The following is an 11,079-nucleotide window of genomic DNA, read 5'->3' on the forward strand; positions in this document are numbered from 1 at the left end:
TCTATATAAAAGACTCAATGAGCCATGACGTGGGAGCCGAAAACTATGAAAGTTACTTCCTTGTTTTGTTGGAACCTCTCTTGAACGAGTGTTAATCCTGTGCTTAAATTTTATTCAGAATACTAACTTCGATTGAATATATGAAAATAATTAAGCAAAACTTTCATTATCTTACATTATAAACATAGCGCGCGTCATGGTATCCCGCATCCGCATCTATCGCTCTAATTAAGCAGCAGTTGTGCCACAATGCTGTTGTCGTCGGATGGATTCGATGAGTGCAGGCCGGAGCCGCTTTCGAGAAACTCGCGCAGCTCGTTCTCCAGATCCCCAGCGACACCGCCACTGGGCTCATCCTGCTCGTCAATGTCCATAGGCACTGGCGGCAGCTGGGGCAGGGCCACAGGCTGCTGAAGAAGTTCCGGCAGTTGGACGCGCGGTGAGGCGGGCGGTGGTGGCGGCAAACCAGCTACGGGAACAGCAATTTTATAATTAAAAGGGGGAAACTAAAGAAAAGGAAAATCGGTCTTATGATTACTCACCATAAGACATTCCCATGGCCTTTCGCAGAGCAATGGGATCTGCTATGGCGGAGGGCGGCAGCTTCTTGGCCAAGTCGCTGATCTGCTGCGTCAGTTGCTGCGCGGTTTGGGCCTCCTCCTGACCCGCTGGCTGCACTAGACCCAGGTGGCTGGGCAGCGGTTGGGAGAGGCGTTCGTGCTGGGTTACCCGCAGCTTCTCGATTAGAGTGAGATTATTGCTTAGATGCTCGTGCATACGGCGGTTGAGCTCAAAAGTCTTCATTTCCGTCTCCATGCTGTCCAGGAAGCTCACATCGATGCCCACTTCCTTGAGGGATTGCAGGCGCTTGAAGTCCACGCGAGTGTTCTTGTACTTCTCGTACTCCTGCTCAATTTGCTCTTGGGTTTCCTGCGGCTGGGCCTGCGCAGTGGATGACTCCTCGGTGTCGAAGCATTTCTCGATTTCCTGATGCTCGTACGAGTGCAGCTGCATGTTGTAGAGCTCGTCTAGGGACTTGCTGTGCTCCCCGTTGGTGAGAATGTCCAGCAGGCCGTTGGCTATGTTGGTGCCAAAGCTAGAGTCCTTGGTGAACTGAAGAATGCTCTCGGCGTACTCCGCGCTGGAGGCATCGCCGTAAGTACGCAGCACGAGCTTCGTCTCCTCGGCACTCAGCGTGGAGAATCGGGAGTCGAAGGTGGGCGCGAAGCTGGCATAGGCTCCGTAGCTCAGCGGCTTCACGGGCTTCACCACATTGCGGCTATCGACCTGACGCACTTGCAGCTGAGTGCTGCCGGTCTGGAGTTTGCCCACCAGATCGCCAATGGTTACGACCCGCTCGGGGCCCTCGGTTTCCTCTTTGATGAGCAGATTCAAGGTGGTGCTGCCATCGCGGCCTTGACGCAGGAAACCCATTTTGTGGGCATTCTTCTTGGCGTTCACACGCTGCTTGGCCTGTTGGGCGGCGTTCTGTACCTGGGCTAGGATCTCCTCGCCAGTCAGGTCATCTACATACGGCTCGAAATGGTTTTTGGGTGCATTCTCCAGGCGCAAGGCTCTCTTGCGCTCCTCCTCCTCCAGTTGAGCTGGTGTGAGTGGCTCTTCTGCCCCCGTTGAGGCTCCCTCATCCGCCGAATCATGCAGATCGTAGCCCATCTCATTTGAGCTCAACTCAAAGCCCAGCTCCTTGGCCGTCAGCTCTCGCATGAAACCAGAGAGGGGCTTGAGACTCCTCATCATATTCTCCGGCTGCAAATGCTTCATTCCGACCTGCAGCAGCTTCTTGGCCGCCTTGTTGTAGACCGTGTCCACGTGGTTGTATTTAATGGCGTTGTCGCACATCAGCTTGAAGTCATCGCTGAATTCGGTCAATGTGGAGTATTCGTGTCCATCGATCTTTTGGCGCATGGTGGAGAAGTCCATGGGCTTGCTGATGATCGACGAGTAATTGGGGGCAATGTCGTCTGTGACGGGCCAGGCGAAGAACTGGTGCGGATCCCGCTTCTCCAGGAAGCGCAGAAGATGCTCCAGCAGCTTGTTGAGCGGCGATTTCTGCTGCTTCAGCTTGAGGACGCAGGTTCGTGGCTCTCGGCCGGACTCACTGCTGCTGCTTGGAGTTCTCGGCGCCTCCAGAGCTTTGGGTGTTAAAGTATTCTGGGAGCTGGCGCCGCCTGGTGTGGAAGGCGATGGGATATGGAGCTGCAAAAGGAAACTCAGTTGACCCACAAAAATTAGTTTCATATTCGAGACACTCACGTCTGGTAGTGGCTTGGTGGGACTGCTGCCTGCCAGGCCCAGCGATGAAGATGGCAGTGATGATGATGCGGGCGAGGAAGCCATTAGTATCTCCTCCAGTTTGCGCGGGACAATCGGCTTGCTCACCGGGCAATTGGACGGAGAGTTGTCGGTGGTGATGCCGGCGTAAAAAAGTATATTCTCTGGAAGCGGCTGCGACTGATCGTCGTCCATGAAGCTGAAGCCGTCCTGGCTTGAGTCGGCATCAATTGGTGGCGGTATAACCGCCTGTTGCGAGCCAAATCCACTGCAGGCCGCATCATCGTTGAGCGCTGCAAGTTCTTCATCCACCGAGTCCACATCTCGATGTTTGTCGCGGCTCTTGTGCCGCTTCTCCTTGTGGTGCTTGTGCTTCTTCTCACGGTCCTTCTTCTTTTTCTTTTTCTTGGACTTTTTGTGGCGCTCACGGTGACCACCCGTTTCCTGCAATTCATCAGGCACCGGAGACATCATGGCCTCGGCCGCCGTGGGGGGTCCATCTACCGCGCTGGACGTCATGTGGGAGTTGGAGCTGTACTCAGGAGTGGCCACTTTCAGGATGAGCTTCAGTCCCCGCTGCAGATGGGCCGGATTCTGGTGCTGGCTATATTCTGCACGAACGAACGCAAGCGGCAAAAATGTGTCAGTGGTGTCTTCTTGTCGGGGCGGCTGCGCCATCCACTTACCTTCATATTTATCCCGGCGCTCTGATTTGTTCTTCTTGTGCTTCTTGGAGGAGCCCATGGTCCTGGTGAATGTGCCACCAGTTAGGAAAACAAGTGATAAATTAATTTAATATAAACGAAAAAAAAAGCCAGCGAAAAGACGCGTGTGTCAGTGTGACCAGATCGATAAATATACCGTCCGACTCTCAGAAATATACCAAAATAAAGTGTCTTTATGAAAATATACCGTAAATATACTGACGAATTAAGTTCTATTATACATATTCCTCGTTTTTGATATTCCGTCGAATATTACTAGCTAGATAGATCTCTCAACCGTGCCCACATAGTTTTATCCTTTTGATGAATCAATTTTCTGCAGGATTTACTTCTTTCAACTACTTCCATTTATTGTACTTTGACTTAAAAAAGGTTTAAACAAAAAAGTTCAACAAAAAGGTACATTTTTGTACATGGTAATTACATAGTTGGTACATATTAACTACATATTTATGACATGTGGGCATTTGTGTACTTTACAGCACTTAAGCGATGTATCGAAATGCGGTCGATTTAGAAATGCCGCCCTCTCGTCAGCCCTTTGTTATTTCAAACACGTACTTAATTTTATGTTGATTGCTAATCTGTGCTAATTTTATTTAATAGTTTTCAGAGCCGTGATTTGTTTAAAGTAAAGTTTGTTTTTGAGATTCCCAGCTAATATTAGAGTATAGCATAAGTCCTAGAAATTTTTCCCTGACCCGCGGCGTTTTGATGGCGAGCGATCAGACATTCGACGCTTATGAACGATGCCACTCGATCGGCTACTGGGAGAAGCAGCATTCATCAGTCGACGGCCCGGTGAAGCAGTCCTGAAAGGTCGGCGACCCGGAGAGGCAGCACTGAACGGTCGCCGACCCGAGGCCAAAGAGACCACCTTAATGCCTGAGTTCTTCTTAGCCTTCGCTATGGTGCCTGTGATAGTGCGAGTAGCTGTGAGGCCCTGGAGGGACGTATCCAACTTGTGTCGGATCTTTTCCAGATCGTGACGCATCCGCTGTATGTCCAGAGCTATGGTCTGCCTGTCGCGCTGCAGTCTCTTGTGCTGCAACAGCATTTGCTCCAGCATGACCTTCTGCTGCAAAACCTCTCGAATGCGACGCTGATTGTGGAAACTCTTGCCACCAGTATCGTTCAATCCGCGCCGCATCATTACCATTACCTTCTGGTCGAGATCGGCCTTCATGGCCGAAAGGGGAAGGTTTTTTGACTTGCCAGTCATCACCACACCCGTGGTACTGCCCCGGTTGGAGGAACTGCCGCCTCCTTTGAAGCGCGAGGACCTGCTGCGCGTCACGGACCTGCCGCGCGAGGCGGATCTGCTGCGGAGGGACCTGCTGCGTACTGACTTGCTGCGCTTGCGAAAAGTTTTCTGTGGTGGTGCATTCGGAATCACTGCTATGGGCGCTGGTATCGTGGGAATTGCTCTCCGCGGCGGTTGAGTAGCTATGGCCACAGCGTGCTCGATTTACGATGATTCGCAATTAATTTCCACTCAAGACTTACCCTTCATGGTGGAGTGTATGGTCGACACCATTTTATCAAAGGTCTTGATCACATCCGGCTTCTCGGAAAAATAGGTATCATTGGGAATCTGTTCCTTCGGTTTGGTCTTCATGGCGGTCTTATCTCTTTTGTTGCCCAGCTTAAAAATCCCCCCACCCTGCACACGGTGTTCGTTCTGCAGCTGATTCTGCAATATATGAGGCAAATTCAGTCGCTGTGTCATCGTGCCGCTTATACTCTTTTGCTCGAGATCAAAAATAATTTAGTTTGCGAATTTTGATGCCAAATGATGCTAAAAGTTTGAAAAAATTATAATTTAAGACGAAATTGATCTCTCATTTTAGAATTTAGAAATTGAATGCACAAATTTTGTTAACACATATCTCCAGCACTCTATTTTTGAATTCGAATTTAAATTGGAAATAAATCGCCCCCCGAGGCGTGCCTTGCAGCTCTGTCGATTGCGATTACCATTCCGATACTATTCCCATCGATTGTTTGATTGTTTTTTTTGCGCTTTTTCTCACATTTTCGTATTTATTTAATTTTGTGCTATATTTATACTAAATCGTACTGAAGATCGGTGTTATAGATGGCTACTGATGTTCTTGCGGGCCAGCTGGGCATAGATGGTGCCATGCGGCTTGTCCACCGGGATGAAAACCTCATTATTGTCCCCAGGTACAATCTTCTGGAAAGGCTTCGTATCGAAGTTGAAATAATGCTTGTTCGGCATGGTCATGGAGATGACCGACACCTGCGGAATCACATCCAGCACCTGCTTCTCGCTCAGGTACAGGGTGTGCTGGACGGAGGGTGAGGAGACGCCCACCTGTGGATCTCCGGCAAAGTTCCTCAAGATGATATTCTTCACCGTCTGCCAGGCACGCGAAAAGTTGACCGTCTCTGTGTCCGAGTACTCCCAGGAGCAGTCCACTACAGTGCTGAAGATGCGATCATATTGGTCCGGCAGCGAGCGAAACTCATCGTTGACAAAGTTGACGAACGAGGATTGAGTGGTCTTCAGGACGCGAAGGCCCTTGATGCCAGTGATGACAGTTTGCTTGGGATCTACAAGTCACAAGTGGAGTTAAGTAATACTCGATTAGTATTTTCCTGGCACCCACCTGTTCTACGGATTACCACATCGCAGTAGTGCAACGCTGTGGGCGTAAAAATGAAGGCATGGTTGTGCAGCGAGCGATTGTCAATGGAAGTGAAGTTGTTGCAGCTCCCCTGACCCTGATTATTGACGGACTTTGTCTCCTCCTGGCAGACACGCTGCCAGGGATAGGTCTCCACATGGACGTGGGCCTCCTCCACATGCGAGTACTTGTTGAGGAAGTGCTGCCCCAGCATCAGAGCAAACTTCTCGGGACTCTCGATGCCATACTTCTTGGCCAGCAGGTAGACGGTGTTCTTCTGCGAGTCGGTGGCCACGATGTCCGAGTTGTTGCCCTGGTAGTAGTCTTTCTTGCTGTACAGCTTCAGGTGGGTGCCCACCTCGAACTCCTGGATGGTGTGCACGGGTCCCTTCCTGCTTACGTGCAGCACCTTTACAGCATCCTTGCCGTAGCCGTGATCGGTGATCTCGTACTGAAACGGCGTCTCCTGGCCATCCATTGAGACTGCTGGCCTAGCACCGCTGGCATTGGTGGGCTGTCTTAGGGGCGTGGCAAACATTCTAACTGCAATTCTGTTCGGATAATGACTGACTGATGCCTAATCGCCTCCCGTCCGATCTTTTTATACAAGCGCAATCTTGATCGCAGTCACGTAGTGCAGGTGTACCACGGGATTTGATGCGCAAAATTTAGCAGAAAGTGGAGCGGACCGTGTGCGCCGTTTATCTTTTCCCCCAACTTAAGTTCTTAGAGGGCTTACGAATGATCATTCTACGTACATTTCTACAGAAGCCCATCTAACGCCTTGCTGTATGCAAATATGACTAATCCCCGAATGATTGTCAAGGTCTGGAGCCCTGTTGTCAAGCTTTCTATCTCCAGACCATGTAATGACCATGCTTACTTTCTTTGGGTATAATATTTGAACACTATTTCGCAAGTGATAAGGTGTACATATAGAAATGTTATTACAAAGTCTGAGAAGTTGTAAGATTTTACTGCTTCTCTTAATTCACAATCTCCACCGGCTCTCTTTCTTGGTAACATTCTTAGTTGAATATTGTAAATACTCTATAGATCCTAAGTGATCAGTAGGGTAATAGGGCGCTATACCTTACAATATCGTAGAAATGGATATAGAATTTTAGCAATGTCCTAAAAGAAAAGAATTCAGAGAGATTTGGACCTTGGACCTGGAAAATAATGACTGTTACGCCTTTGAAAGAAAAATTGGACACCTTTCATCAGAGCTTTATATATCAAGATCCCAAGATTTTCTATAATATTTTAGACTAGACCAAGCGAAAGGCGCATAATAATGTGATCGTTTTTTGGTTCGATTTATTCGAAACTCCTTTTTCTGATTTATAGATCTTTCTCCACACCGATATAGTCATAAATTGTATACTTCATGAGTTTCTCAATTAAATTTAGGGATCCGAGACTATAAGTAAATGATGACTATAAGTTGACCCTGAAATTAAACCTATAAACCACACCTGGAAGGCCTTTGGGACCTGGTTCTGCTTGAGATTTAATAGCTACTCTCTTAGAGCTTTGAAATCTGCATAGCACCGCTTATCAGGCAAAGTCTTTGCCAAATTCTGGGTAGGATTCATGGTAATTCCCCATGTCAACAGCCAAAAGCAAGCCAAGAGGAGATATATATGGTATGGTCACAAAAAGCTGTTTTATTTACTTGACACTGTTTTTGTTTTGTTGTAGGCAAGATGCAAGACGCTCCCACGACTCGAAATATTTGCGTTTAGCTCATCGGCAGTTACATAAGTGCCATGGCTATGGAGCCCCGAACCCAGCGGAAATATAAAACGTTTCGTTTTTGATCAATGTTTGTGAAGTGAGAGTTGTAAATGGTTTTACACGGGGCAAACTTCCGATTTTAAGCAACAACCCAAGAGGAAAATATTTAAACAGCTGCCAGAACAAACAAACAAGTGATAAGTGCGACACATCAACTTTATAGCTAAGGGGATTATCCGGTGGTATATGTTCTGCCCCGAAATGAAATGCGACTTATATGATCTTGGATGATGGTAGATCATAAACGGAGGAGCTACCCCGAAAGTCGCAGGAGACTTCTGATGAATGGAATAAGAATAAGAATGAATGGTGATTAGATATGCACTCGGCATATTTGTATGATCTTGATGATGGAGAACCCTCCCCTCACATGTGGGTGGGGGGTGAATCATCTTTGCCAGACTTTTGCTTGGAATGCAATCTAATGGTTGGTGTTTTTATGAGGCTTTTGGCACCTCGAATACTTGCTGTCCACCTGTTAGGAGTACTCCCGACTTGGCAACAGGTTCAGTGAACTAAAAGGCCAGTTATGAATGAGATGGGGCCCAGTCTGGGGGACAAGTGATGGCTTTTGTTGTGCGGTCGACAAACAAAAGTGCAAATTGTTTGGGCCTGCGGCAGAGTGAAAACCCAAGCGACGCACCCCACATATTTTCGGAGGCAAACAGCAGTTCGAACTGCGAAGTGAACCGCAACGAGTTAGTTGCGTTTCAGAGCGCTTTAACAGCGGACGGACACATCGGACACATGGCCCTCAAGAAGCTACCACCAGCATTTATTGCGTTCGTGCTGAGTCTCGTCTGTGGGGGACTCCAGGCAGCCGTGCACGATGAGCTGCCCCAGTGCGGGCTCCATGGCATCTACAGGCAGCGGCAGAGCCTCATCGAGTCGCCCAACTTTCCGGACAACTATCCGGTGAACACCTGCTGGGATTACGTTATACGCTCGCCCTACCGCTGCCCCACCAAGTTCCACATCCAATTCCTCGACTTTAAGCTAGAACTCTCGGAGAAGTGCAGCCGGGATTACCTGGCCATTGGCCTGGAGAACGACGGCGAGGACATGGATGTGCTCTGCGGTCAGGTGCTGGGCATCAAGAAGTATCACACACCCGACGGCGTCCTGCGGTTGCGCTTCCTCAGCGACGAATCGCCATGGACTACAGGAGGAGGCTTCCGTCTGCTGGTTACGCGTTTGGCTTGTGAGAGGGAGGATCTGGCCGCCCGGGGCTTGGATGCCGACGACGAGGACGGTGTGGATGTGGGTGATGATGACACGGTGCAAGTGAATGCCAAACTGCCGTCCAAGAAGCAACATCATCACCACCATCTTCTGCAGCCACAGCAGCCGCAACAGCAGCTGCCATTGAACTTTACCCAGCAAAGTCCTTGGGGATTCAACGTGGGCTGGCCGGCTTCTGTGCCACCTCCACTCTATCCCCAAGGAGGACCACCTGGAGGCTTCTACCTGCCTCCTGCAGGACTGCCACCTCAGCACACACCGCCCTGTGTGCCACAACAGCAGAAAGAGCAACTGTTGCACCAACAGCAGCAATTTCTTCAGCAGCAGCAGCAGCAATACCTACAGCAGCAACAACTTTTGCAGCAGAATCCCTTACAACAGCAGAACCTTCTACAGCAGCAGCAACTGCAGCAACAGCGACAGCTGCAACAACTGCAACAGCAGCAGCAACTTTTGCAACAGAATCCACTGCAACAGCAGCAGCAACAATTGCAACAGCAGCAGCAACAATTGCCGCTAATCTCTGACCAGTATCAAACAAGTGCCTTCCAGCCTCAGGCGGTGACCCTCAAGGACTACGACTCCCAGAGTCTGCAGCAGTTTGGCGGATCGCTGGATCTGTGCTGTTCCAGTAGCTTCAATCAGAATCACTTCTATCTGTCGAGTCCTGGCTTTCCAAGGACTGTCCTGAACGCCTTGCTGCCCAATCAACAGAGAGATTGCGTGTTCTACATCGAGAAGAGTTCCCCGAACGTCTGCCGTCTGAGGATTCAGTTCAAGTTCTTTGATTTTGGCCAGAATTCAGGAGGAATAGGAAACGGAATTGCAGGAGGCCTGGGTGGAGCAGGCATCGCTGGCGGAATGGGAGGAGGCTTTGGAGGAGGCGGTTTCAGTGGAGGCTTGGGTGGACAACAATCCTGCACTGGCGACTTCTTGGAACTGGATGGCCAACGGTATTGCGGCTGTCGTTCCGGCTATGTCCACAAATCCCACTGGGGCCAGGGCCGCAAGGCATTGCGCATGCGGATGGGCCAGTCGGGCAGCACAACTTCCAATGGCTTCCTGCTGGAGATATACCAGGATCAGGACTCTGATGGCTGTCGTCAGGATCCCGGAGCTGGCCTTGGAGTGGGTTTGGGCGTTGGTCTGCAACAGCAGCCGCAGCAGCAACAGCAACCGCAGGCAGGCCTGGGTCTAGGTCTAGGCCTCTGGCCCCAAGGGGGATATCCTTCGCTGCAGCAGCCACTGCACTCTCAGATCTGGCCCATGCAAGGAGGCTACCCGGGATACCTGAATCCAGCCTATCCACTGCCATTTGCTGCCTCTCCATATCGTCAAAGCAGACGCGTGTCCTGGGCTCGGGGCTTGGATGAACATCAGCCTTCGCGGGTGGTCGAAACAAACTCCACGCGCAAGGAGTTCTACTACTTTGATGGCGACGAGGCCTTTGCCCGCTCTGCCTTGGACGACGAAGAGGACAAACTTCCTGTTGGAGTGCAAGTACAGCCACAGGAGCTATCCCAGACCCAGACGCAGCCTCAATCCCAGCTGGCGACGAAGGCCTTTGAGCAGAGCAGCTGCACATTCGACTACATGGAGGTCCTGAAGCTATCCGTGGACACACTCTGGCTGACGAAACCGCTGTGCTTTTCCCCGCTGAGGAGCTGGTTCCCCAATATCTTTGGCTAGGCGGAGCGGAGTATTTAATGTAGTTGAATATTGTTTCATCAAGTAGATGACGCGGCTTTGTGTGTTCCATCCCCTAATCTGCGATCTTAGCTCTCTGTATCTGTATCTTTGTATCTCCACGAGGCAATTGTGTTGACGTCATACCAAATGCATGAAATATATGACAGAAAAAGTGCCTTGCCTGTAGTCTCTCTCTCTCTCTCTGCTTAGTCATCGGTGTGGGGCACTCTCACACGCACTGTGGTCATTACCAAGAATGAGGCACGAGCTTCCCGCCTGGCCCTCCTCCCCACCCACTTACAGTACCGCTACCCGCTTCCGCTGTCATCCACAGCAGCTCGGTCTCTTCATATAGATAACCTCTGTGGCAAGTTGTTGTCTGAGAGCAAACACCAGAGCACCGAGAATCTCTGCTCAATGTCAGGGCAGAGCCAGTGCCAGTGCCAGCGCCAGCGCCTTGCCAGCATTCTAGCATTCACACTTCCATCCAAGGTGTCACCTCGTTGCCACAATCACAGTACTTATGTGGGATAAACAAAGAAGGGGATTTGTAATGGAAGTGGAAATGGTCGAGGCTTACAAAATCTCACTTTGAGTCATTGTATTCTCTGGAAAGTTAGCCTCCAAAGATCTAACCTTGAATCTCCAAGGAAATTTAATGGTAATTGGGACAAGGCGTT

At 50.0% G+C, this 11,079-nt stretch overlaps 4 protein-coding genes across 4 annotated transcripts; 1 reads left to right on the forward strand and 3 right to left on the reverse strand.

Moving 5' to 3' along the window:
- Nucleotides 1–95: 95 nt before the first annotated feature.
- On the reverse strand, nt 96–3,149 carry LOC108163092 (bromodomain-containing protein 9). The gene is made up of 4 exons (XM_017298178.2): nt 2,979–3,149; nt 2,275–2,903; nt 543–2,217; nt 96–469 (listed from the first exon to the last, which is right to left on the reverse strand). Exons 1-4 carry the CDS (start codon nt 3,034–3,036, stop codon nt 225–227), a joined length of 2,607 nt encoding a protein of 868 aa, XP_017153667.1. The 5' UTR covers nt 3,037–3,149; the 3' UTR covers nt 96–224.
- A 433-nt stretch (nt 3,150–3,582) lies between these two features.
- Nucleotides 3,583–4,895, reverse strand: LOC108162945. The gene is made up of 2 exons (XM_017297936.2): nt 4,524–4,895; nt 3,583–4,463 (listed from the first exon to the last, which is right to left on the reverse strand). The coding sequence occupies exons 1-2, from the start codon at nt 4,744–4,746 to the stop codon at nt 3,700–3,702; spliced, it is 987 nt and encodes a 328-aa protein (XP_017153425.1). The 5' UTR covers nt 4,747–4,895; the 3' UTR covers nt 3,583–3,699.
- A 133-nt stretch (nt 4,896–5,028) lies between these two features.
- LOC108162944 (uricase) lies at nt 5,029–6,250 on the reverse strand. Its single transcript, XM_017297935.2, has 2 exons — nt 5,651–6,250; nt 5,029–5,594 (listed from the first exon to the last, which is right to left on the reverse strand). The coding sequence occupies exons 1-2, from the start codon at nt 6,204–6,206 to the stop codon at nt 5,110–5,112; spliced, it is 1,041 nt and encodes a 346-aa protein (XP_017153424.1). The 5' UTR covers nt 6,207–6,250; the 3' UTR covers nt 5,029–5,109.
- Nucleotides 6,251–6,328: 78 nt separating this feature from the next.
- LOC108162939 lies at nt 6,329–10,574 on the forward strand. The gene is made up of 2 exons (XM_017297925.2): nt 6,329–7,317; nt 7,373–10,574. Exon 2 carries the CDS (start codon nt 8,033–8,035, stop codon nt 10,397–10,399), a length of 2,367 nt encoding a protein of 788 aa, XP_017153414.1. The 5' UTR covers nt 6,329–7,317; nt 7,373–8,032; the 3' UTR covers nt 10,400–10,574.
- The last annotated feature ends 505 nt before the right edge of the window (nt 10,575–11,079 follow it).

Source organism: Drosophila miranda, chromosome 4 (genome assembly GCF_003369915.1).
Source record: "Drosophila miranda strain MSH22 chromosome 4, D.miranda_PacBio2.1, whole genome shotgun sequence".
Lineage (NCBI taxonomy): Eukaryota > Metazoa > Arthropoda > Insecta > Diptera > Drosophilidae > Drosophila > Drosophila miranda.